Consider the following 27,512-nt stretch of genomic DNA (forward strand, 5'->3'; position numbering starts at 1 on the left):
GATCACGCGGATATTCTTGGGGATGCCTAGCGAAATGCGCTGTGCCTAGGCCTCGAACTCTCGCCTGCTCTCCGGTGGGCGGTCTCGAACTCCAGCCTGCTCTCCGGCAGCCCACAGCAATGCGCCTGCCAAGACCTTAGGCTGCAAAACTCGCCACGGCCCAGAGCTCGCCTCCAAGTGCGCCCCGCACAGGGCAAGCTTTCGGCGAGGACTCGCGTCCCACCCATCTAGCCCTGGCCGCCAGCTCCCGCAGTTCACAGAGGCGGCGGCGGTGAGCGCAGCCGATGCCATATCCTCAGCGGCAAGCTGAAGGAACCTGTCTCCTCTCTGGGGCGACCAAACGATACGTCGATGCCGGAACCGACCCGACGCCGGAGCCCGGCAACGTCCTTACCGTTGCTCTCCAGGTATACGCCCCCGTCAAAGGCGGCTCTGCGGCCCTCTCGCGAGAGAGTGCCCGTGGTACCTCCTTCCTCTCAGTTGTCTGTCTCTCCCCGCCCCCGGAGTGATTGCGCGGCTTCCTCCAGAGGGCGGGAACCTTGGACGTGGCGGGGCTGGGTCAGTCAGGGCGCTAGGCCCAGCCTCTCTGCAGGCTGGCCTTCCGCGCTGCCGTGAAGCCCCCGACAGGCCCCACGCCTGCCCAGGTAGACCGGCGCCAGCCCGAGTGACGCCTGGCGTGTGGCCGCGGGCAGGCGGCTCCGTGCGGCGGGGCGGGCGGGTGCCACACCTGTGCGGGCGAGGGCGGGGCGGGAAGGTGCGCAGGCGCGCTCGGGGCTGGTGGGTGGTGGCTCCTGGGAAGTTGCGCAGCCGAACTGGCCGGCTGGGCGCGCGCGCTTGCGGTGGCGTAATCTCTTAGCCTTTCTGTGTCTCCTTTCCTCCGCCTCAGTTTGGGGCGGGTCGGGGGAATGGCTGAGGAGATGGAGTCGTCGCTCGAGGCAAGCTTTTCGTCCAGCGGGGCAGTGTCAGGGGCCTCAGGGTTTTTACCTCCTGCCCGCTCCCGCATCTTCAAGATAATCGTGATCGGCGACTCCAATGTGGGCAAGACATGCCTGACCTACCGCTTCTGCGCTGGCCGCTTCCCCGACCGAACCGAGGCCACGATAGGGGTGGATTTCCGAGAACGAGCGGTGGAGATTGATGGGGAGCGCATCAAGGTGAGCGGATGGGGAACTGTTGGGGAGGACGGGATGACAGGTGTCCCAACCCCACCGTGGGCTGGTCGCTGGCCGTGTGCACGGTGTGTGTGTGCTCCATTTTTTTCTCACGCTGATGAGATTGGAGTTGGGGATTGGAAGGATTGCAATACTGCAAACTTCTAAGGCAGCGTTTCTCAGACTTCACTGTGCATGCGATTTACCTGGGGATCTTGTTTTTGAAAATGCAGGCTATGATTTAATAATCTCGCTGATGATGCAGGTGCAGCTAGTCCGTGGACCACACTTTGAGTTCAGGAGTGTAGGGCTTATCTACCGACCCATTGACTGTGTGTGTCGTGTGCTGGGAGTCAGTCAAATATGAACGGAGGAAAAACAGTGAAATTGCGCGAGAATGGAAAATTCATTTAATCAGTAATAGTTATTAAACATTCATTCGAGCAGTGCCTTAGATGTTGTGGAAGTAAAGCCTATTGCCTTTGAGGAAGTACTTAGGTATTCTCTTGCATACAGTTTTGCTGTAGTAGTTTCTGTATGATACTGATTTTAGAAAAATCTATTTTCCTGCAGAAACATTCTATATGTGATAGTTCCTACTCAGGTTGCCAAAAGCATTTCTCATGATGCCACCTCAGACACACGCCCAATTCTTTATTCCCTTTAAGTCGTTATTTTTGGTCCCTGGGACTGGGGACACTGAGTGACAGTAATAGTGGAGAAGGTAGTATAGGCCCCAGGGCAGGTTTGAAGTTCTGAGGGGTTGGAATCTAACAGTGGAATGAGGATCAATGACAAGGCTTAGGCCTCTTGATGGTATAAACCTTAGACACACCTTCATAGCAAGCCACCACTAAATGCCACCTGTTGATGCCACTCCTTAAAACATAGGTGGAACTACCTTGCCTTATACTACTGCTTTAAATCAGCGATCGTCTTTATCTCAGTCTCTTGGTGGGGATGGGGAGTGGTGGGAGAACAGGCTTGCTTCAGACGTTCCTACCCTCGTATCTTAGAGGCAAGAACAATTTATTTTTCAGTTCCATAATCATCGCCCCCCACCCCAACGGTTATACTGCTAATGATGGTAGAGGTGAAGTAAGCTGGGTTAAAAGAAATTAACCTTTCTTTGGTGCTTTTGTCTTTTAATTTTTCACATTAGTATTTCATGTCCCATATGAGCTCTCAGTGGTGGTTTTGGGGTTGCTTTGTATTAGGGAGTTTAGAAAGATTTGTATACTTGCAGAAGAAAAGATAGAATAAAAGGCTAAACATTTTTCACCAGAATTAGGTTTGGCCCAGAAGCCTTTGGGGTGAAAAATAATGGAGCTTCTGAAGTTCCAAGGGAGTTAAGATTGGGAGAAGCAGGAATCTGGGAAGTACGTGGGCTTTGGCAAGAGCCCAACTAACCTGGATTCAAATCTGAACCTACGAAAGGGTAGGGATGGGCTGTGTGTCCTTACTAGGGTGACCAACTTTGCCCAAGACTGTCCAGGTTTTAAAACTGGGTCTCATATCCCGGGGACCCCCTGTATTGGGCACACCAAAATAGTTGGTCACCCTGGACCTTAGGCAGATTCTTTAACCTCTCAGAGTCTGTTTTTTTCTTCCGAAAAACTGGGATCATGATACCTTATCAGGCTGCTGTGAGGATCAGATGAGGACATATATGAAGCACCTGGTTCATAGTTGGTGCCTTTAAAAAGATTCTTTGTCTTTCCTGGTGGCTTAACATTATTTTTCCTGTTTGCCACCATTAGTTCTGCAGTTGTACACCGAAAGTTGAAAGCAGAGATAGTGGAGGGCATAGGTAGACAGCTAAGGGGAGAGAAATTTAAAAAACAAAACAAAGACAAAAACGGAAGTAGGAAATTCTTTCAAAAGTGGAGAGAATGAGGGTGGGGGAGGAGTTGGGATTTGAGGGCCCTTTATCTGTTCCTGGGTTGCCATTTATACTTAAAGATAACAGATGAATCAGGTGCAAATTTAAGAGATAATAGTATTGAAAAAATATAAAGCATGTGCAGTGTATAAAGTCAATTACCTAACTACTGAGGTGAGTGCTGGCAGTGATAAATAGACAGAACCACAGGTATGACGAATCTGGGAGCACAGAGTTGATAATTCTGGTTGGGAAGAGCGAGGAGATAATATTTTTGGGAGAGATTATTTCTACTGAACTTTAGCCTAACTTGTTACATTGATATGGACTTGGATACTGAGATCATTTTTCTTCTAAGGCCCTAGCCGTTGATTTGTGCCACCAATGGTGAGACTTGAGAGAGATTTTTATTGTGGTTGAAATGACTACAGACATGTTCTGAGGTTTCTATAGTAGGAAAAGATATAGCTCTGTTGGGCATTTTTTAAAACCACAGAGCTTAATTTTTTTTAGTGCCCTTTTTTTCTAAAACTGAAAAGTGATATAAAGAGCTTTATTCTATGTGCTGCTTCTGCTGCTTTTTGGTTAACCTGTAATACATCTTGAGTGCTGCTGAAATGTTCATATTATGTCTTTGGAAAATTGTAGCCTGATCTAAAATGACATTTTTCCTAATTTTTCATCTTAAAGCTGGAAAGCTCTATGTTACTTTACTAGTAAAATGCCATTCTAGACATTATTTCTTTGATAAAAATGAGATATTGCATTAAATGTTTTGATAATCATGGACTAGAAAATTTTCAGAAAGCATGACTTAACAACAGTGCCCTTTCAGAATCCGTTAAAATGTTTTATGAAATTTAAGAAAGCCTATATCTGCTAATCCATTCCTAAGCAATATGTGCAGGTAATTGAAAGAGGAAAATCTTGTTTGCAAAATTTTGGAAGTCGAATAAAATTATAAAATTAAATTCCTTAAATACAAATACATTTGGCTTTTACATTGAGACTCCTAACTCTAATCCTTATGCTCCTTCCTCGTGTGTGTATCCCCTTCATGACTAATTGTATTCCTTTAGCACAATCATTTTCCAGTGGCAGACACACCAACCCATTAAAGCCTGGTATTGTATTGAATCCGGCCTCCCATTAGAGGTCAGCAGTTCCTACTTGAACATTTTAGTAGCTTACTTTTTTGTAGCGGTAGAAATGAAATGTTCCCATGTTAAGTGCAAAATGTTAATATTAACTAAAGGAAAATAATCAGGACCTCTCCCCACACTGGTAAAACAAACATTTAATGAGTAATTGCTGGAAAGAAGACATTTTGATAAGCACAGAGAATTATGATACGGCACGAGGGTCAGCAAACTATGCTTGAGGGCCAAAAATGGTCTTTTGCCTGTTTTTACATGGCCACAATCTAAGAATGATTTTTTACATTTTTTAATGTTTAGGGAAAATATCAAGATTTCATGACATGAAAATCATATGAAATTCAAAATTCACCTGGGTTGTACTACTTTAATCCTTCTTATCCTTGTACTCTCACCCCTCTCCTTTGCTCTCTGAGTCCAATTGGTTTTCCACCTGCACACTTTCTGTTAACTGTCTTGTCTTCAAAATTCTAGTTCAAGTCCTTTTTTTAACCTCTCTTTGAACTGTTGCAACAGCTTAACAGTTACAGCAGCTCAACTGATCTCCCAGTCCTCAATTAATCTGTTTTGTACATTGTTGCCAAAATGCCCGATTAATGTTGTACTTCAAGATTTATCTCCCCTAACTCAAGTGCCCTGGGTGGTTCTCCATTATATTATAAAGTTCCAGCTGGGTGTTGTGGCTTGTGCCTGTAGTCCCAGCTACTCCTGAGGCTGAGGTGGGAGCATTGCTTGAGGTTCAAGGGTACAGAGCACTATGATCGAGCCATTCCAGCAGAGCCAGACCCTGTCTCTGTCTCTCTCTCTTTTTTTTTTAACACGTTTATTTTAGGTTCAGGGGTACATGTGCAGGTTTGTTGTATAGTTAAACATGTCACAGGGGTTTGGTGTACAGATTATTTTGTCACCCACATATTTTGTCACCCACATATTAAGCATAGTACCCAATAGGTATTTTTTCTGATCTTCCACCTCCCACCTTCCACCCTTCAGGAGGCTCCAGTGTGTGTTGTTCCTGTCTTTGTGTCCGTGCGGTATTTGGTTTTCTGTTCCTGCGTTAGTTTGCTTAGGATAATAGCCTCCGGCTCCATGTTGCTGCAAAGGACATAATCTTGTTCTTTTTGTGGCTGCATAGTGTTACATGGTATGTATATACCACATTGTCTTTATCCTGTCTACCATTGATGGGCATTTAGGCTGATTCCATGTCTTTGCTATTGTAAATAGTGCTGTAATGAACATACATGTGTAGATGTCTTTATGACAGAATGATTTATGTTCCTTTGAGTGTATACCCAATAATGGGATTGCTGGAGCAAATGATAATTCTGTTTTTAGCTCTTTGAGGAATCACACCACTTTCCACAAGGGATGAACTAATTTACACTCCCACCAGCAGTGTATAAGTGTTGTCTTTTCTCTGCAACTTTGCCAGCATATGTTATTTTTTGACTTTTTAATAATAGCCCTTCTGACTGGTGTGAGATAGTATCTCATTGTGGTTTTGATTTACATTTCTCTCATGATTAGTGATGTTGAGCATTTTTTCATATGCTTTTTGGCCACAGATATATCTTCTTTTGAAATGTATCTGTTCATGTCCTTTGCCCTCTTCTTAATGGGGTTGTTTCTATTAAGAACAAATCCCATCTCAAAAAAAAAAAAGAAAAACCTTCCAGCCAGCCAGATTCCAGTGACTCACACCTGTAATCCCGGCACTTTGGGAGGCCAAAGATCACTTGAGCCCAGGAATTCAAGACCAGCCTGGGCAACATAGTGAAGCCCTATCTTTACCAAAAATTTTAAAAAATCAGCCAAGTACGGTGGCATGTACCTGCAGTCCCTGCTGCTCAGGAGGTAAGGCAGGAGGATTGCTTGAGCCCAGGAGTTGGAGGCTGTAGTAAGCCATGATCACACCATTGCTCTCCAGCCTGGGCAAGAGAATGAGACCCTGTCTCTTAAAAACAAAAAAAGAGTCTCCTCACACCTCCAGTCAGCTTCCTTCTATGAACTCTTTTAGCACCTTACCTGAACCTTTAGATGATCTCTATCTCATTGCATACATACCTGTCTTACCTCCCTTACTACGTTTTATTCAGGGCAGGATCCATGTCTGGTAATTCCATAGACTTCTTTCAGTGTCTAGTTCAGTTCTTTTTTTTTTTTTTTCTTTTGAGACAAAGTCTTGCTCTGTTGCCCAGGCTGGATTGCAGTGGCATGGTCTCAGCTCACTGCAACCTCCGCCTTCAGGTTTCAGGCAATTCTCCTGCCTCAGCCTCCCAAGTAGCTGGGATTACAGGCGCCTGCCACCACACCCCGCTAATTTTTTGTATTTTAGTAGAGATGGGGTTTCACCATGTTGGCCAGGCTGGTCTCGAACTCCTGACCTCGTGATCTGCCGCCTCGGCCTCCCAAAGCGCTGGGATTACAGGCGTGAGCCACCGCGTCCGGCCTAGTTCAGTTCTTAAACCACATAGTAAGTACTCAGGGAAAAGTGTTGAATATATAGAGGCAGAGAGATCAGTTGGTAGGGTACTCTGGAAATCCAGAATTGAGGTGATAAGGGAAAATAAAGGGGTGATAGAAGAGGTATTTTGAAGATAAAGCCAAAGTCTTCAGTAACTGGCTGTTGGTGATGAGAAAGAAGAGGACTAGATGAGTGAGGTTGTGAGTCTGGGTGACAGGAGGTAGGTAGTGGAGCTAAGGGGGACTATGTGGAAGATTGGATTTGGACAGGCTCTGTAACATTATGATTTAGTCATGTGTTTATTGAGATGATCCTATATTCAAATGGAAATACTGATTGGCAGCTACAAATACCGGATTGGCACACAGGAGAAATAATTATGCACATGAAGTTGAAGTTTGGAAGCACGGATAGAACAAAATGTAGCTAACATGCCTAGAGAGAATAGTAGAAATTTTGTTAAATTTTGTTATGGCATGATGAAGATGACATTCAGTGAATGCTGTATAAATATAAAATATAAATTGGGTTACTAATTATTGTTCTGTGTTGATCTTCATTAAAAGTAAATTAATGTTTATAAGTCAAAAAATATTTTATATGAAGTCACCTTATACCCTACCTTAAAACAGAATCAAATTGATACTTTATTTCTTAAAATGTGGTATTGGTGGTTGGAGAGATACCAAACTGGTTCTCTTGATTTGATTTGATTTGCATTGAAATTCAGTGAATGAGAATATGCGCAGTTCAGGTATCCTAAGAATGCTGAAGAATCTTGTGATCCCTTAGCTCAGAAACTTTTGGGCAGTTTCTGGTCTGAAAAAGACTTTGAATTGCTGGGGTTTGGTCCTGGGGCTGGCATGGTGTAAGTAATATACATTTTCACAGACCCAAGCTTTCCTACTATCTGAAGGATCCCAGGAACCAGGTCAGAATTCCTGTTGTTTTTCTAGCCTGATTTCAGAAGCCTATGATTCTCTTCTGTCACTTCTTACGAAGATGGCAGCATTGGTGTGTATATTCAGAGGTGGTGAGAAGAGAATTACTTACTTCTCTGGAATCAGTGGTCAAGATCTCTTGCTTTGGAGACTGTGTGAGGGCTCTAAGCAAATTAGTTTAAGCAGAAAGGGAATTTATTGTTTCATATAACTAAAAAGCCTAGAAGTAAATTTCTCTGTCTGCCAGTTCCAACTGCAGCTCTACATGCCCATTCCTAAACTATGGTAGTGACAGGGAGTGTGGGGGTGCGAACCTCTGATTGGTCAGACGTAGGTCACATGCCCTCCCTGGGAGCCAGTGGTTCATGTGAATGGAAAGCAGGGGAGGGCCGATTCCCAAGGAAAATAGGGTGCTATTAATAGAAGGGAGAATGAGGGTTAGGCTGGAGAAAACAACATGCATTCTCTACAGAATCAGGTAGTCCACGTTTAAATTCTGGCCTTAAGACTTACTCGTTTTGTGGCCTTGGGTGAATTACTTAAACCTCAGTTTCCTCATCTGAAGATTGGGTAATTATTACATAGGGTTGCATATATTAAATAAGGACATGTAAAGGACTTAGCAGAGTTCCTGGAGTATACATGGAATGTGCTAAGCCCCAAATCAATATTAATAGTTTAAGAGTAAATGCTCATTCCTTCAGGAGAGAGATGGTAGTGGGGAAAAAAACAGGCAGTGAAAGAATAGGGAGAGAGGATGGATAACTAAGATTACTGTTCCAAATTGTGTGTATTTTTTCCTCTAAGGTGATAACTAATGCTTTCTCTCACTGCTTGCTCTCTTCCTTATCACCATTATTATTCTGTAATTAAATCCTTTATTTAAAAAAAATTTTGACCGGGCATGGTGGCTCACGCCTGTCATCGCTTGAACCTGGGAGGCAGAGGTTGCAATGAGCTGACTTCGTGCCACTGCACTCCAGCCTGGGTGACAGAGCAAGCCTCCATCTCAAAAAAAAAAAATTCATATATACGTATAATTCCTTTATATAAAACTTCATGAATCTCTACTTTAAATTCCAATATCAAGTTTTAACAAAAATGGCAACCTAGCTACTGCTAAATACTAATAGTAGATTCTTGTTGTTGATGACAGCTCTTTTTTTTTTTTTTTTTTTTTTTTTTGACGGAGTCTTGCTCTGTTGCCCAGGTTGGAGTGCAGTGGCGCAATCTGGGCTCACTGCAAGCTCCGCCTCCCGGGTTCACGCCATTCTCCTGCCTCAGCCTACCAAGTAGCTGGGACTACAGGTGCCTGCCACCACGCCCGGCTAACTTTTTGTATTTTTAGTAGAGATGGGGTTTCACTGTGTTAGCCAGGATTGTCTCGATCTCCTGACCTCATGATCCGCCTGCCTCGGCCTCCCAAAGTTCTGGGATTACAGGCGTGAGCCACCGCGCCCGGCCATGACAGCTCTTTTGGTAGTTTTATTATCCAAAATGAGAAATGATCTGACTTTAAATTGATTTAATACTCTTTTTGCTTGACCTAAAATGTTAAAGGTTTTAATCCAAATTTTCCATCCCTGATTAACTATTAAATTTCCTTTTCCCCTATTCTTTCAAAGAACACATTTTTATTATTTCATGTAAAAGACCATCTATATAAGAACTACATAAGAGCTTCTGTTAACAATTTAAGTTGTAAAACAACATCATAACTGGTATTAGTAACATCTCAAGAGAACTCTTTGCTTTTTGTATGTGGAGTAGAAATGTGTGCATCTGGTGTACAGAATCAAATGGCAAATCTTTGAAATAAATTTTAGCTTTCTGGAGTCTCTCTCAACCTCTACTGATTCTGAGTGCTGCCAATTCATGTATTGGTCTGTGTTCACTTAAACCCTGTTAAAATTTTAAAATAAATAAATTTTAGCTTCCTAAGAAGACAAGTAACAAATTTTTGTGATTATTTGAAAGGAATACTGCCTTTAAAATGAAGAATTTGGGCCAGGCGCCATGGCTCATGCATGTAATCTCAGCACTTTGGGAGGCCGATCAGTTGAGCCGAGGAATTCGAGACCAGCCTGGGTAACATGGAGAAATCCCATCTCTACAAAAAACACAAAAATTAACTGGGTGTGGTGACACACTCCTGTAGTCGCAGCTACTCAGGAGGCTGAAGTGGGAGGATTACTTGAGCATGGGAGGTGGAGGTTGCAGTAAGCCAAGATTGTGCCACTGTACTCCAGCCTGGCGAGAGTGAGACCCTGTCATAAAAAAAAAATAATAATTTTTTTTTGAGATGGAGTCTCTGTCGCCCAGGCTGGAGTGCAATGGTGCGATGTCAGCTAACCGCAACTTCTGCCTCCCAGGTTCAAGCCTATTAAAGGCGTGTGCCACCACACCTGGCTAATTTTTCTGTATTTTTAGTAGAGACAGGGTTTCACCATGTTGGCCAGGCTGGTCTTGAACTCCTGACCTCAAGTGATCCACCCACCTCAGCCTCCCAAAGTGCTGTGATGACAGGCGTGAGCCACCACCCCTGGCCAAGTATATATTATGTTATCTTTATAATGTTTAAAATGGCAATAAGATTGCTGTGAGCACATATTAGCCATTTTTCCTAAGATATTTAAGTATTAAATTGGGAAAAATTTCTCTGAAAATATTTCCTAATTTAACATTTACCAGATGAAAGCATCTCACTTCCTTGGGTCCAGAAGTATCATTTTCTCTTCTTTTTTAAACATCATGAACCATTCCACTCATAGCTAAGCCTCAAGAGTTTTCTAGGCTTTGCTTTTCGCCTAGTGTCTGTCTGTCTGTCTCCTTCAAAGTTTTCTCTAGCCTTTTATGGTCAACAGTTTTTAATCAGTTGTCCTGTCGTGTATTGGCTGGGTCTCTCACTGCTCCTTTCCTGTCTCCTTGCCTTCTCATCTCAGTGTGCAGGCCTGGAAGGCAGCAGGCAGCAGTAGCCCTAAGCCTTCCCATCATTTAGTTATTCCATGAGAGAAATTTTGAAGCTTCTTTTTAAATATTCCTTTGTAAATGCCTCATTATTAGTTACGTTTATGGCTCTACAGTAAAGTGTAGAGTTATTTCAGGCTGGGCATGATGGCTCTTGCCTATAATCCCAAAGCTTTGGAAGGCCAAGGTGGGAGGATCACTTGACCCCAGGAGTTTGAGACCAGCCTGGGCAACATAGTGTGACCATCCCCCCACTGTCTCTACAAAAAGTAAAAACTTAGCTGGGTCTGGTGACACACGCCTGTGGTCCCAGCTACTCAGGAGGCTGAGGCAGGAAGATTGAGCCTGGTAGGTGGAGGCTGCAATGATCCATGATTGTGCCACTGCATTCGAGCCTGGAGGGGCTGAGTGAGACCCCGTCTCAAAAAATAAAAATAAAAAAGGGGTAATTTCGTACCTCTGTGTTCTGGAAGACTTGATATGATTAGAAAGCATAAAATTTTGAACAGGATTGATGGGAAGAGGAATACTGTTTTTTGTTGTTTTTTTCTATTATACTTTAAGTTCTAGGGTATTCAACGTGCAGGTTTGTTACATATGTATACATGTGCCATGTTGGTGTGCTGTACCCATTAACTCATCATTTACATTAGGTATTTCTTCTAATGCTATCCCTCCCCTCCCCCAACCCCATGACAGGCCCTGGTGTGTGATGTTCTCCACCCTGTGTCCAAGTGTTCTCATTGTTCAATTCCCATCTATGAGTGAGAACATGCGGTGTTTGGTTTTCTGTCCTTGTGATAGTTTGCTGAGAATGATGGTTTCCAGCTTCATCCGTGTCGCTACAAAGGACATGAACTCATCCTTTTTTATGGCTGCATAGTATTCCATGGTGTATATGTGCCACATTTTCTTAATCCAGTCTATCATGGGTGTGCATTTGGGTTGGTTCCAAGTCTTTGCTATTGTGAGTAGTGCTGTAATAAACTTACGTGTGCATGTGTCTTTATAGTCTCATGATTTATAATCCTTTGGGTATATACCCAGTAATGAGATCGCTGGATCAAATGGTATTTCTAGTTCTAGATCCCTGAGGAATCGCCACACTGTCTTCCACAATGGTTGAAGTAGTTTACAGTCCCACCAACAGAATAAAAGTGTTCCTATTTCTCCACATCCTCTCTAGCACCTGTTGTTTCCTGACTTTTTAGTGATCGCCATTCTAACTGGTGTGAGATGGTATCTCATTGTGGTTTTGATTTGCATTTCTCTGATGGCCGGTGATGATGAGCATTTTTTCATGTGTCTGTTGGCTGCATAAATGTCTTCTTTTGAGAAGGGTCTGTTCATATCCTTTGCCCGCTTTTTGATGGGGTTGTTTGATTTTTTCTTGTAAATTTGTTTAAGTTCTTTGTAGATTCTGGATATTAGCCCTTTGTCAGATGGGTAGATTGCAAAAATTTTCTCTCATTCTGTAAGTTGCCTGTTCACTCTGATGGCAGTTTGTTTTGCTGTGCAGAAGCTCTTTAATTAGATTCCATTTGTCTATTTTGGCTTTTGTTGCCATTGCTTTTGGTGTTTTAGACATGGAGTCCTTGCCCATGCCTATGTCCTGAATGGTATTGCCTAGGTTTTCTTCTAGCGTTTTTATGGTTTTAGGTCTAACATTTAAGTCTTTAATCCATCTTGAATTAATTTTTGTATAAGGTGTAAGGAAAGGATCCAGTTTCAGCTTTCTACATATGGCTGGCCAGTTTTCCCAGCACCATTTATTAAATAGGGAATGGGAAGAGGAATATTGTTTAGTCAGTCTCATCTAAAAACAAAGGGTTTTCTTAGGATTAAACTTCTTCTTCTTCTTTTTTTTTTTGTTTTTTTGGAGACAAGGTCTCACTCTGTTGCCCAGGCTGGAGTGCAGTGGCACGATTATGGCTCACTGCAGCCTTGATCTCCTGGGCTCAAGCGATCCTCCCACCTCAGCCTCCCAAGTAACTGGAAGCACAGGTGCATGCCACCACTCCCAGCTCACTTTTTTTTTTTTTAAGAGACAAGGTCTCACTGGTAGAAACAAAGTAGAGACAAGGTCTCACTGTGTTGCCCCAGCTGGTAGAGACAAGGTCTCTTTTGGTAGAGACAGGGTCTCACTGTGCTGTCCAAGCTGGTTTCAAACTCCTGAGCTCAAGTAATCCTTTCACCTCAGGCTCCCTAAGTGCTGGGATTACAGGTGTGAGTCATTGCACCCGGCCTGGGGTTAACATTTATCATTACCGCTTACATTTGTGGAGGACATCCACAGTTCTTTGAGGCGGGTCTAAATTCTGTGTAATCATTTTTTTTTTATTTTGTTTTTATAAATGACATGCATGTTTGTTAAGGAAAATAGAAAAGTAGAAATAAAGGGAGAAATTACCTTGGAGACAACCATTGTTAATATTTTGGTATATTTCCTTTTCGTGTGCTTTTTATTTTTTATCTTGTGAATATAATTTGCTTAAAACATTATAAGTCATTTTTCATTGATGAAGTGATGCTTGAACATCTGAGTTACAGAAAATGTCATTAGAAGAGAAAAAAATCAGCTCTAGTTCCCTTGGATAGCTTTTATATAGGTCATCCAATTTATTACCAAAATATCTTTCTAAATGCTAAAGATAGAATTTCAAGGGTCTTGTCTTTTCTTTCTTTCTTTCTTTTTTTTTTTTTTTTTTTTGAGACATAGTCTTGTTCTGTCACCCAGGCTGGAGTGCAATGGCACGATCTCAGCTCACTGCAACCTCTGCCTCCTGGGTTCAAGCGATTCTCGTGCCTCAGACTCCCAAGTAGCTGGGACTACAGGTGCATGCCACCATGCCCTGCTAATTTTTTGTATCTTTGGTAGAGACGGGGTTTTGCCCTGTTGGCCAGGCTGGAGTGCAGTGGCACGATCTCAGCTCACTGCAACCTCTGCCTCCTGGGTTCAAGCGATTCTCATGCCTCAGACTCCCAAGTAGCTGGGACTACAGGTGCATGCCACCATGCCCTGCTAATTTTTTGTATCTTTGGTAGAGACAGGGTTTTGCCCTGTTGGCCAGGCTGGTCTTGAACTCCTGAGCTCAGATAATCTGCCCGCCTCGGCCTCCCAAAGTGCTGGGATTACAGGCCTGGCCTCAGATATATTTTATTTGCAGATATTTTCTCCCATTCTGTGAGTTGTCTCTTCACTTTGATAGTGTCCTTAGAAGCACAAACTTTTTTTTTTTTTTTTTTTTTGAGGCAGAGTCTTGCTCTGTCACTCAGACTAGAGTGCAGTGACATGATCTCAGCTCACTGCAGCCTCTGTCTCCCAGGCTCAAGTGATTTTCCCACCTCAACCTCCCAAGTAGCTGGGACTATGGGCACCTGCCACCACACCTGGCTAATTTTTGTATTATTAGTAGAGATGGGGTTTCACCATGTTGGCCAGGCTGGTTATGAACTCCTGGACTCATGTGATCCACCTGCTTTGGCCTCCCAAAGTTCTGGAATTACAGGGATGAGGGGATGAGCCACTGTGCCTGGCCCTCCGCCGCGCACCTCTTCCCCCACCCCGCCCCCCGCCACTTTTTTTTTTTTTTTTTTAAGAGACAGGGTTTCCCTATGTTGTTCAGACTGGTCTTTTTTTTTTTTTTTTTTTGATGGAACAACATTTTGATTTTTTTTTAGTTTTTAAAAGTTTTTGTGGATACATAGTAGGTGTATATATTTATGGGGTACATTATATGTTTTGATGCAGGCATGCAATGTGAAATAAGCACATCATGGAGAATGGGGTATTCATCCCCTCAAGTATTTATCCTTTGAGTTACAGACAATTCAGGCCAGGTGCAGTGGGTCATGACTGTAATCCCAGCACTTTGGGAGGCTGAAGCAGGCAGATCGCTTGAGCCCGAGGAGTTCAGACCAGCCTGGCCAACATGGCGAAAACCCATCTCTACAAAAAAATAAACAGATTAGCCGGGTATGTTATCTTGCACCTGTAGTCCCAGCTACTCAGGTGGCTGAGGCAGGAGGATTCCTTGAGCCCAGGAGGTTGAGGCAGCAGTGAGCTGAGATCGTGCTGCTGCATTCCAGCCTGGGCAATAGAGCAATGTCCTGTCTCAAAAAAAAAAAAAAGCCAATTACATTATTTATTTAAAAATATACAATTATCAGACCCCTCCTCCCCCCAGAGCTGGTTTTTTGAAAGGATCAACAAAATTGATAGACCGCTAGCAAGACTAATAAAGAAAAAAAGAGAGAAGAATCAAATAGACACAATAAAAAATGATAAAGGGGATATCACCACTGATCCCACAGAAATACAAACTACCATCAGAGAATACTACAAACACCTCTACGCAAATAAACTAGAAAATCTAGAAGAAATGGATACATTCCTCGACACATACACTCTCCCAAGACTAAACCAGGAAGAAGTTGAATCTCTGAATAGACCAATAACAGGAGCTGAAATTGTGGCAATAATCAATAGTTTACCAACCAAAAAGAGTCCAGGACCAGATGGATTCACAGCCGAATTCTACCAGAGGTACAAGGAGGAACTGGTACCATTCCTTCTGAAACTATTCCAATCAATAGAAAAAGAGGGAATCCTCCCTAACTCATTTTATGAGGCCAGCATCATTCTGATACCAAAGCCAGGCAGAGACACAACCAAAAAAGAGAATTTTAGACCAATATCCTTGATGAACATTGATGCAAAAATCCTCAATAAAATACTGGCAAACCGAATCCAGCAGCACATCAAAAAGCTTATCCACCATGATCAAGTGGGCTTCATCCCTGGGATGCAAGGCTGGTTCAATATACGCAAATCAATAAATGTAATCCAGCATATAAACAGAGCCAAAGACAAAAACCACATGATTATCTCAATAGATGCAGAAAAAGCCTTTGACAAAATTCAACAACCCTTCATGCTAAAAACTCTCAATAAATTAGGTATTGATGGGACGTATTTCAAAATAATAAGAGCTATCTATGACAAACCCACAGCCAATATCATACTGAATGGGCAAAAACTGGAAGCATTCCCTTTGAAAACTGGCACAAGACAGGGATGCCCCCTCTCACCGCTCCTATTCAACATAGTGTTGGAAGTTCTGGCCAGGGCAATCAGGCAGGAGAAGGAAATAAAGGGTATTCAATTAGGAAAAGAGGAAGTCAAATTGTCCCTGTTTGCAGACGACATGATTGTATATCTAGAAAACCCCATTGTCTCAGCCCAAAATCTCCTTAAGCTGATAAGCAACTTCAGCAAAGTCTCAGGATACGAAATCAATGTACAAAAATCACAAGCATTCTTATACACCAACAACAGACAAACAGAGAGCCAAATCATGAGTGAACTCCCATTCACAATTGCTTCAAAGAGAATAAAATACCTAGGAATCCAACTTACAAGGGATGTGAAGGACCTCTTCAAGGAGAACTACAAACCACTGCTCAAGGAAATAAAAGAGGATACAAACAAATAGAAGAACATTCCATGCTCATGGGTAGGAAGAATCAATATCGTGAAAATGGCCATACTGCCCAAGGTCATTTACAGATTCAATGCTATTCCCATCAAGCTACCAATGACTTTCTTCACAGAATTGGAAAAAACTACTTTAAAGTTCATATGGAACCAAAAAAGAGCCCGCATCGCCAAGTCAATCCTAAGCCAAAAGAACAAAGCTGGAGGCATCACACTACCTGACTTCAATCTATACTACAAGGCTACAGTAACCAAAACAGCATGGTACTGGTACCAAAACAGAGATATAGATCAATGGAACAGAACAGAGCCCTCAGAAATAACGCCGCATATCTACAACTATCTGATCTTTGACAAACCTGAGAAAAACAAGCAATGGGGAAAGGATTCCCTATTTAATAAATGGTGCTGGGAAAACTGGCTAGCCATATGTAGAAAGCTGAAACTGGATCCCTTCCTTACACCTTATACAAAAATCAATTCAAGATGGATTAAAGATTTAAACGTTAGACCTAAAACCATAAAAACCCTAGAAGAAAACCTAGGCATTACCATTCAGGACATAGGGGTGGGCAAGGACTTCATGTCCAAAACACCAAAAGCAATGGCAACAAAAGCCAAAATTGACAAATGGGATCTAATTAAACTAAAGAGCTTCTGCAGAGCAAAAGAAACTACCATCAGAGTGAACAGGCAACCTACAACATGGGAGAAAATTTTCGCAACCTACTCATCTGACAAAGGGCTAATATCCACAATCTACAATGAACTCAAACAAATTTACAAGAAAAAAACAAACAACCCCATCAAAAAGTGGGCGAAGGACATGAACAGACACTTCTCAAAAGAAGACATTTATGCAGCCAAAAAACACATGAAAAAATGCTCATCATCCCTGGCCATCAGAGAAATGCAAATCAAAACCACTATGAGATATCATCTCACACCAGTTAGAATGGCAATCATTAAAAAGTCAGGAAACAACAGGTGCTGGAGAGGATGTGGAGAAATAGGAACATTTTTACACTGTTGGTGGGACTGTAAACTAGTTCAACCATTGTGGAAGTCAGTGTGGCGATTCCTCAGGGATCTAGAACTAGAAATACCATTTGACCCAGCCATCCCATTACTGGGTATATACCCAAAGGACTGTAAATCATGCTGCTATAAAGACACATGCACACGTATGTTTATTGCGGCATTATTCACAATAGCAAAGACTTGGAACCAACCCAAATGTCCAACAATGATAGACTGGATTAAGAAAATGTGGCACATATACACCATGGAATACTATGCAGCCATAAAAAATGATGAGTTCATGTCCTTTGTAGGGACATGGATGAAATTGGAAACCATCATTCTCAGTAAACTATCACAAGAACACAAAACCAAACACCGCATATTCTCACTCATAGGTGGGAATTGAACAATGAGATCACATGGACACAGGAAGGGGAATATCACACTCTGGGGACTGTGGTGGGGTGGGGGGAGGGGGGAGGGATAGCATTGGGAGATATACCTAATGCTAGATGACGAGTTAGTGGGTGCAGCGCACCAGCATGGCACATGTATACGTATGTAACTAACCTGCACAGTGTGCACATGTACCCTAAAACTTAAAGTATAATAAAAAAAAAATTAAAAAAATATATACAATTATTATTGACTATAGTCACCCTATTGCCTATCAAATAGTAGGTCTTATTCATTCTTTCTGTTTTGTTTTTTTTTTTGTACCCATTAACCATCCCCATCTCCCCTACTCCGAAGCCCCACTACCCTTCCCGAGCCTCTGGTAACAATTTTCAACTCTCTATGTCCATGAGGTGAATTGATTTGATTTTTAGATCCCACAAATAAGTGAGAACATGTGATATTTCTCTCTCTGTGTCTGGCTTATTTCATTTAACATAATGATCTCCAGTTCCATCTGTGTTGTTGGAAATCACTGGATCTCATTGTTTTTTATGAATGAATAGTACTCCATTGTGCATATGTACCACATTTTCTTTATACATTCATCTGTTGATGGACATTTAGGTTGCTTCCAGATCTTAGCTATTATAAATAGTGCTGCAAAAAACATAGGAGTCCAGATATCTCTTTGATATACTAATTTCCTTTCTTTGGGGTATATACCCAGCAGTGGGATTGCTGGATCATATGGTAGCTCCATTTTGAATTTTTTGAGGAACCTCCAAACTGTTCTCCATGGTGGTTGTACTAACTTGGATTCCCACCAACAGTGTATGAGGGTTCCCTTTTCTCTACACCCTCCCCAGCATTTGTCATTGCCTGTCTTTTAGATACAAGCCATTGTAACTGGGATGAGATGTTATCTCATGATAGTTTTGATTTGCATCTCTCTGATGATTGTTGATGTTGAGCACCTTCTCATATACCTGTTTGCCATTTGTATGTCTTCTTTTGAGAAATGTCTATTCAAATCTTTTGCCCATTTTTTATTAGATTATTAGATTTTTTGCTGTAGCGTTTGAGCTCCTAATATGTTCTGGTTATTAATCCCTTATCAGAGGGGTAGTTTGCAAATATTTTCTTCCATTCTGTGGGTTGTCTCTTTACTTTTTTGTTTCCTTTGCTGCACAGCAGCTTTTTAACTTGATGTGATTCCATTGTCCATGTTTGCTTTGGTTGTCTGTACTTGTGGGGTAATGCTTAAGAACTCTTTGCCCAGACCAGTGTCCTGAAGATTTTCCCCAACATTTTCTTGTAGTAGTTTCATAGTTTGAGGTCTTAGATTTAAGCCTTTAATGCATTTTGATTTGATTTTTGTATATGGCAAGAGATAGGGGTCTAGTTTCATTCTTTTACATGTGGATACCCAGTTTTGCCAGCACAGTTTATTGAAGAGACTGTCTTTTCCCCAGTGTGTGTTCTTGGTAACTTTGTCAAAAATAAGTTCACTGTAGGTGTGTGGATTTCTGTCTGCATTCTCTATTATGTTGTGTTGGTCTATATGTCTGTTTTTATGCCAGTACCCTGCTGTTTTGGTTACTACAGATCTGAAATACAATTTGAAGTTAGGTAATGTGATTCCTACAGTTTTGTTCTTTTTGCTTAGGAGAGCTTGAGTTATTCTGGGTCTTTTGTGGTTCCATATAAATTTTGGGATTGTTTTTTCTCTTTCTGTGAAGAATGTCACTGGCATTTTAATAGAGATTGCATTGAATCTGTAAATTAATTTGGTACTATGGGCATTTTTTAGCAATATTGATTTTTCCAATCATTGACATGGAATATTTTTCCATTTTTGTGTGTGTATGCTTTAATTTCTTTCATCGGTGTTTAATAGTTTTCATTGTAGAGATCTTTAACTTCTTTGGTTAGTCCCTAGGTATTTAATTTTACTTCTGTTGTTTTGTTATTTGTTTTCTGGTTGTTTTGTGGTCTTCTCTTCCTTCTTTCTTTCCTTCCTGTCTTCCTCGAGTGAAGGTAATTTTCTCCTGTGATATGATTTAGTTTCTTGCTTTTTATTATTTGTGTGTCCATCGTATATTTTTTTCGCTTGAGGTTACCATGATGCTTGCAAATACTATCTTGTAACCCATTATTTTAACCTGATATATTAGTCCGTTTTTACACTGCTGATAAAGACCTGAGACTGGGCAATTTAAAAAAGAAAGAAGTTTACTGGACTTACAGTTCCACGTGGCTGGGGAGGCCTTACAATCAAGGCAGAAGGTGAAAGGCATGTCTCACATGGCAGCAGACAAGAGAAGAGAGCTTGTGCAGGGAAACTCCCCCTTTTAAAACCATCAGACCTCTTGAGACTTACTCACTGTCATGAGAACAGCATGGGAAATACCTGCCCCCATGATTCAGTTACCTCTCACATGGTCCCTCCCACAACACGTGGGAATTCAAGATGAGATTTGGGTGGGGACACAGCCAAACCATATCACCTGATAACAAGTTAACACTCTTTTTACATAAACAAACAAACAAAAAACTAATAGAAATTGTATGCTTTAACTTCATCCCCTCCACTTTTTAACTTTTTCTTGTTTCTATTTATATCTTATTGTATTGATTATGTCTTGAAAAGTCATCGTAGTTATTATTTTTGATTGGTTCATCATTTAGTCTTTCTACTTAGAATAAGAGTAGTTTATACACCACAGTTACAGTGTTATAATATTCTGTATTTTTCTGTGTACTTATTATTACCAGTGAATTTTGTATCTTTGGGTGATTATGTATTGCTCGTTAATGTCTTTTTCTTTCTGATTGAAGTGCTGCCTTCAGCATTTCTTGTAGCAGAGGTATGGTATTGATCAAACCCTTCAGCTTTTGTTTGGGGAAGTCTTTATTTCTCCTTCATGTTTGAATGATATTTTTGCCAGATATACCATTCTAGGATAAAAGGTTTTTTTCTTCAGCACTTGGAAATATATCATGCCACTCTCTCCTGGCCTGTAAGGTTTCCATTGAAACATCTGCTGCCAGACCTATTGGAGCTCCATTGTATGTTATTTGTTTCTTTTCTCTTGCTGCTTTTAGGATCCTTTCTTTATTCTTGACCTTTGGGAGTTTGATTATTAAATGCCTTCAGGTAGTCTTCTTTGGGTTAAATCTGTTTGGTGTTCTATAACTTTCTTATACTTGAATATTGATACCTCCTTCTAGGTTTGGGAAGTTTTCTGTATTATCCCTTTGAATAAACTTTCTGTCTCTGTGTCTTTCTCTACCTTCTCTTTAAAGCCAGTAGCTCTTAGATTTGTCCTTTTGAAGCTATTTTCTAGATCCTGTAGGCATGCTTCCTTGTTTTTTATTCTTTTTTCTTTTATCTCCTCTGTGTATTTTCAGTTAGCCTGTCTTCAAGCTTGCTTATTCTTTCTTCTGCTTGATCAGTTCTGCTGTTAAAGGACTCTGATGCATTCTTCAAGAATCTCTTTGTTGAATTTATCTGGTAGTATTCTGAATTCCTTCTCTGTGTTATCTCGAGTTTCTTTAAAACAGCTATTGTGAATTCTCTTCTGAAAGGTCACATATGTGTTTCTCCAGGATTGGTCCCTGTTGCCTTGTTTAGTTCATTTGGTGAAGTCATGTTTTCCTGGATGGTGTTGATGCTAATAGATATTCTTCTGTGTATGGACATTGAAGGATTAGGTGTTTATTGTGGTCTTCACTGTCTGGGCTTATTTGTAGCTGTCCTCCTTGGGAAGGCTTTTCAGACATTTGAAAGGACTTGAGTGTTGTGATCTAAGCTGTATCTGCCTTAGGGGTTACCCTAAGCCCAGTAACACTGTGGTTCTTGCAGACTCGTAGAGGTACCACCTTGATGGTTTTAGACAAGATCCAGGAGCATTCTCTGTACTACCAGGCAGAGATGTCTGCTTCCTTCCCTTACTTTCTTCCAAACATACAGAGTCTCTCTTTGTCTCTCTCTGTTCTGAGCAACCTAATACTGAGAGTGGAGTGACACAAGCACCCCTGTGACCACCACCACTATGACTGCACTAGGTCAAAGCCCCCTTTACTTTTGCCTCTGCACTAGGTCTAGACTGCACTAGACCTGAAGCCAGCATAGCACTGTGTCTCACCCAAGGCCTGCTGTAACTACTCCCTGGCTACCGCCTATGTTTACTCAAGGCCCTAGGACTCTACAATCAGCAGGTGGCAAAGCTAGCCAGGCCTGTGTCCTTCTCTTCAGGGTGGCAAGTTTCCCTAAGCCTTGGGTTGGTCCAGAAGTACCTTCCAGGAGTCAGGGACTAGAGTTAAAAATCTTAGAAGTCTGCTTGGTGTTCTGTTGTACTGTGGCTGAGCTGGCACTCAAACTGCATGACACAGTCCTTCCCACTCTTCCCTCCCCTTTCCAAAGACAGAGGAGCTTCCCACTTGTAGCCATTGCCACTCCAGGCCATGAGGAGTACTGCCAGACTACCACCAATGTTCCTTTAAGGCCCAAGGGCTCTTAAGTCCCCTTGTCATGAATGCTGCCTGGCCTGGGCCTCACCCTTCAGAGTAGTGGGGTACCCTCTGGCCCAGGGCAGGTCCAAAAATGCTGTCCAAGAGTCAAGTCCTGAAATCTGGGACCCCAAAGGACCCCCTGTGGCCATGCTGGTACCAAAGGTACAAGACAAAGTCCCCTTTACTTTTGCCTCTGCTTTTCTCAAGCAGGAGTTTTGCCCTATAGCCGCCACGGCTAATTATGTGCTGAGTCTCACTTGCAGTCAGCAAGTCTCAGAGGTTCACCCAAGGCTGTCAATGTAGTGCCTGGGTATGCCAGCTGGTTTTTCAGGGCCCAAGGGCTCTTCAGTTAGCAGTGATGAATGCTGCCAGGACTGGATTTTTTCCTTCAAGGCAGCAGGTTCCCTTCTGCCCAAGGTGTATCTAGAAATGTCATCTAGGAGGTAAGGCCTGGAATGAGGGCCTCACAACTCTGACCAGTGTCCTATCCTGCTGTGGCTGAGCTGGTATCTAAGATCAAGACAGCGTCCTCCCCACTCTTCCCTCTCCTCTCCTCAAATGGAGGGAAGTGGTCTTTTTTGGAGCTGTGAGCTGTGCAGCCTGGGGTTAGGGGAGGGGTGATGGCAGCACTCCCTTGGCTGTCCCAGCTGGAGTCTCAGTATGTCTCCTATCTGCCCCAGCGCACTGTCTCTGGGCCTAGTTTAGCACTCGGAGTTGCCTCAGAGTTGCAGTGCTTGTGGCCTAGACTGCCTTTCAAGTTTACTTGGAGACACAGAGGGCAAGGTTTGTGGGAACTCATGTTTGGACTGCTGGGATTGGTGGTTCCCCTCTGGCTGGGGCTGGGTTAAGTGTTCCCTCTGTGGGTAGACATCAGCTGAGTTTGGTCCGGTTTTCCTTTTTGCTCTAACAGGGCAGAACTGAGTTCAGTGCCTCTCAATTGCTGTGTTCTCCTTTTCCCAGTGCCCAGAGAAGCTCTCTGTACCACACCGCTGCTGCTCGGGGTGCAGGGGGTGGGTGTTGGCAATTCAGGACTGTTTTTTCTATCTCTTCAGTTCCTCTTTCAGCAATATGAGTTAAAACTAGGTACTATGAGTGCTCACCTGATTTTTGGTTCTTATGAAGTTTTTTTTTTTTTTTCCTGTGTAGTTAGTTATTAACTTGGTGTCCTTGTGGGGCAGTTGGGGACATGATAGGTAGAGCTTTCTATTCTGCCATCTTGCTCCACCCTCCAATTTTATTTGTGCAGGCTGGTCTTAAACTCCTGGGTTCAAGTGACCCTGATGCCTTGGACTCCCAGAGTGCTGAGCTACCGCATCTGGCTGCACAAATATTTTTAATTTTGATGAAGTCCAGTTTATTTTTTCCTTTGATTGCTTTTACTTTAGGTATCGTATCTTAAGAAACCATTGCCTAATCCAAGGTTACGAAGAGTTAAAGTTGTAGCTCTTAAATTTAGGTGTTTGATCCATTTTGAGTAAGTTTTTATATATGGTGTGAGATAGGGATCCAGCCTCATTTTTTGCATGTTGTCCAGCACTATTTATTGAAATGACTAATCTTTCCTGCTGTTGAATTTTCTTGGTAATCTTGTTAAAAATCAGTTGACCATAGATATATGGGTTCACTTCTGGATCCACAGTTCTGTTCCATTGATTTCTGTGTCTGATCTTAGGCCAGTTTCACACAGTCTTGATTACTGTAGCTTTGTAGTAAGTTTTGACATCTATAGTTTTAAGCATTTTAATTCTATGTTGAGCATTTTTATTCATGATTTTTTTCTAGCCTTCTTAAGTTTTCAAGGGGGCCTGGATTTCATAGACATACACATACATGTATATGTTTGTTTGGAGGCTGGATCTCATAACAACATGTTTCCTAGGTTTAATATTTTAAATTAGACTAGTGAAAGGTAAAGAGGGATGTATAGTAACCAAATTTACAGGAATTAAATGCTTAACATGTTAACACCTGATATATTTTTCTCTTAACATTTTAAAATAAAGTTTTGAGGTAAATTTTATTTAAACAAATTGGATTTACTGAAATTTAGAAAATCCTGTATTGAAATATTTGTTCCGACACTTGTATTATAATTTAATTGTGAGGTAACTGGTATCATGAAGTCTGGATCCCATAGGTAACACTGAAAAGACATTATGGAAGGGAGAAATCAAAATATTTTAAGTGAAGAGATAATAAAGACAACGCAAGATGATTACATTTCTTGATATGTATAATTGGAATGGGATTTTCAGTTTTCCTCTTTTTCTTCCCATTTTTAGATCCAGCTATGGGACACAGCAGGACAAGAACGATTCAGAAAGAGCATGGTTCAGCACTACTACAGAAATGTACATGCTGTTGTCTTCGTGTATGATATGACCAACATGGCTAGTTTTCATAGCCTACCATCTTGGATAGAAGAATGCAAACAACATTTGCTAGCCAATGATATACCACGGATTCTTGTTGGAAATAAATGTGACTTGAGAAGTGCCATACAGGTTCCCACAGACTTGGCACAAAAATTTGCTGACACACACAGTATGCCTTTGTTTGAAACGTCTGCTAAAAACCCCAATGATAATGACCATGTGGAAGCTATATTTATGACCTTGGCTCATAAGCTTAAGAGCCACAAACCATTAATGCTTAGTCAGCCCCCTGATAATGGAATTATCCTGAAGCCTGAACCAAAGCCTGCAATGACGTGCTGGTGCTAAATAACAGTCTTTATTATATTATCTAATTTTGACTAAAGAAATACTTTTGAAGTATGACAGTAATAAGTCATAAGATTTAATCTCAACTATAATGGGTCATCTTGACACTTTGCTGTTTGTCATTGTCACGCTTTTGTATTTTGTATCTACTTAAGTTTGTCACTGTGACAACACAGGAAAAGTTGGTTTTCAGGTGAGATTGAAAATGAAGCAAAGATAGGATGAATCTGAACATCTCTCCATCTAGAGCCCACTGAAGGAAGCTTCAAATGAGAACATGATGGAATCAGTAACCATTCAATCTTTTGTCCTAGGATTGGAAAAAAATGTTAAAGGTTTAGGACACACCTAATAGTATGTCCTTTGAATGGGAAGTGTTCTTAATAGGATAAAAACTGGTATTTGCCTCTCCCCAGAGTACTTTTTTTGTTTTTTTGGTAGAGACGGGGTCTTGCTATGTTGTCCAGGCTGGCCTTGAGCTCCTGGGCTCAAGCAATCCTCCCACCTCAGCCTCCCCAGTACTGGGACTATAGGTACTCACCACTGCATCTGGCCTTTCTTTGTTTTATTAACATATTTAGTTTTGTTATTATTGGTATGTTTTAGAGCCAAGACTTTAGTTCCAGTGGGATAAGAAGGCATAGAATGTTTTCTGGTTCCCAGTCCATAAAGAATGACTTTTCCAAGAGTTCTAGATGTTTGATTTTCTAATTAATACTTATCAGATCTACAAAAATCATTATTATTTTTAAAAGAGTTATTTGAGTTTCTTTCTTTTTTTTTTTTTTTTTGAGATGGAGTCTCGCTCTGTCTCCAGGCTGGAGTGCAGTGGCACGATCTCGGCTCACTGCAACCTCCGCCTCCCAGGTTCAAGTGATTCTCCTGCCTCAGCCTCCCGAGTAGCTGGGATTACAGGCGTGCACTACCACACCCAGCGGATTTTTGTATTTTTAGTATAGGTGGGGTTTCACCATGTTGGCCAGGATGGTCTCCATCTCTTGACCTCATGATCCACCTGCCTCAGCTTCCCAAAGTGCTGGGATTACAGGTGTGAGTCACTGCACCCAGCCGAGTTGCTTTCTTACTAAATCCTATTAAAATATGCAAAAATAAGTCAGATTTTAAGGCAAATAAAGTGACATAAGGTGCTTTATATTTTATTTTGGTATATTTAAACAGTGAAAAACTAACTGAAAGCACATGAAGAGTTGTAACTTGGGGGAAAATAGGTAAACATAGCTTCTAGCTAACACAGGAGACCTATTCTTAGCCTTTACTAATTTCAAGCAGTGTATCTGATATGGTATCTCTTGCTCTGCCTTCAACTCCAATAAATTTAATGACTAAATGCCAAGTTAACAAATCAACTTCCATTTGGATTGTAGCTGTGAAGGCACAACTCTAATTGCTATTAGTCTACATGTATTTCTGTAATAGTATTGTGTCGTATCAGTTTTTAAGATGTCTAAATTTTATGGTCACAAGTTATCCCTCCTCAGTATGAAAAATAAATTAGATATTGAAAAATGTCTATACTTCAGTGATGGAAAGAATATTTCAAGAAGTTTTTTAACCTAAATACTTTTATTTTGAATTTAAGTCTTTGCACATAAAATATAGCAAGCTTACATATTAAACTATTTACGTAAATGGAATGTAAGCCATGACTTTAACTGAAGTGTTCACATTCACTAATTTTGATAGATTGCTGTCCTTAATAATTTGGGAGGAAATTAAGCCAAATGATTATTGTACTACAGTATTTTCAGAATATGGGAAATCAATTAAAAATGTAATCTAATCTAGTTTAAGATTTTTGTTTAATCATCATGGTGGTCCTACCTGGATAATTTAACTATAAAGACAAAATAATTCTATTAAATGAACTAACTGAAAATAATAATTATAGGAAGTGATTATTCCATTTTAAGTATTAGAGCTCAAATTGGCTTTATTTGCATTTAGGGAGATCATGTTTTCTTAATCATGCTGGAATTAAAAACTAAAAGTTGTTTTACTTGTATCGAAATTAACCTTGATTTATAACTATTTTTGTAATAAAACAATGACAGCTGTAGTAACTATGATGGGTGTAACAACATTTTTTTAAAGAAGGGAATCTGTTTATCGCTTTTCAAAATATTTTCTAAAGTGGGGGAAGAAAGTTTATAGACTTTCCAAGCACATTTATGGTTTTTTATTACTGTTATTATGGTTTTAAAAAGAGTAACTTTATTTCTTTTTGTAAGGAATTAAGTAGTATCCTTTACAGTTCTGTGAAAGGACTTATTTTTTAACTTTAATATTTATTAGTTTTAAAATATTTGTATCTCATTCGTAACAATTTGTTTTAATTTTTTATATGTATGTTTTTATTTTTAAAAAACATACCAGTTGAATGGGGTTAAAGCTTTCAATATCTTAAAATATTTATAAAACATTTCACTGTTGCAAAATCACTTCCAAAATGATAGCTATCTAACAACTAATTACTAATTTTTAAAGAACAAATCACACATTTAAAAAATCTGTAGAATTTATTTTAACTATGACCTTTAATTGAAAATAAATAATTAAAATATCAGACATGTTTTGGAAAAGTCTTAATTTGAGAACACCAAAGGAAACTACCCCAGAATCTAATGTAGTTAGCTATTAATAACAATGCATTATTGAAAGTATATTGCAAATACATGTTTCCTCATGAAATCTAAGTAATTTTGTTATGGAATAGTGTCACTGTTACATTTCCCCCATGAAGTTCAATAAACCAGCTTAGCCACAAAGAAA

The 27,512-nt window shown here is 40.9% G+C and overlaps 1 protein-coding gene across 2 annotated transcripts; it reads left to right on the top strand.

Moving 5' to 3' along the window:
- RAB33B (RAB33B, member RAS oncogene family) lies at nucleotides 1–27,512 on the top strand. 2 transcript variants are annotated; one of them, XM_019025435.4, is made up of 3 exons: nucleotides 1–407; nucleotides 887–1,154; nucleotides 24,282–27,512. In XM_019025435.4, exons 1-3 carry the CDS (start codon nucleotides 352–354, stop codon nucleotides 24,720–24,722), a joined length of 765 nt encoding a protein of 254 aa, XP_018880980.2. In that variant the 5' UTR covers nucleotides 1–351; the 3' UTR covers nucleotides 24,723–27,512. The 2 variants fall into 2 exon arrangements, with proteins under 2 accessions (XP_018880980.2, XP_063561622.1); XM_063705552.1 differs by lacking the exon at nucleotides 1–407 and adding an exon at nucleotides 439–644.

Source organism: Gorilla gorilla, chromosome 3 (genome assembly GCF_029281585.2).
Source record: "Gorilla gorilla gorilla isolate KB3781 chromosome 3, NHGRI_mGorGor1-v2.1_pri, whole genome shotgun sequence".
Lineage (NCBI taxonomy): Eukaryota > Metazoa > Chordata > Mammalia > Primates > Hominidae > Gorilla > Gorilla gorilla.

Excerpts from the sequence above, each read along its gene's own strand:
- RAB33B (XM_019025435.4), top strand. The coding sequence starts at position 352 with ATGCCGGAACCGACCCGACGCCGGAGCCCGGCAACGTCCTTACCGTTG. Across the intron at positions 408-886 it reads TCCTTACCGTTGCTCTCCAG|TTTGGGGCGGGTCGGGGGAA; the intron begins GTATACGCCCCC and ends CCTCCGCCTCAG. Across the intron at positions 1,155-24,281 it reads TTGATGGGGAGCGCATCAAG|ATCCAGCTATGGGACACAGC; the intron begins GTGAGCGGATGG and ends TCCCATTTTTAG.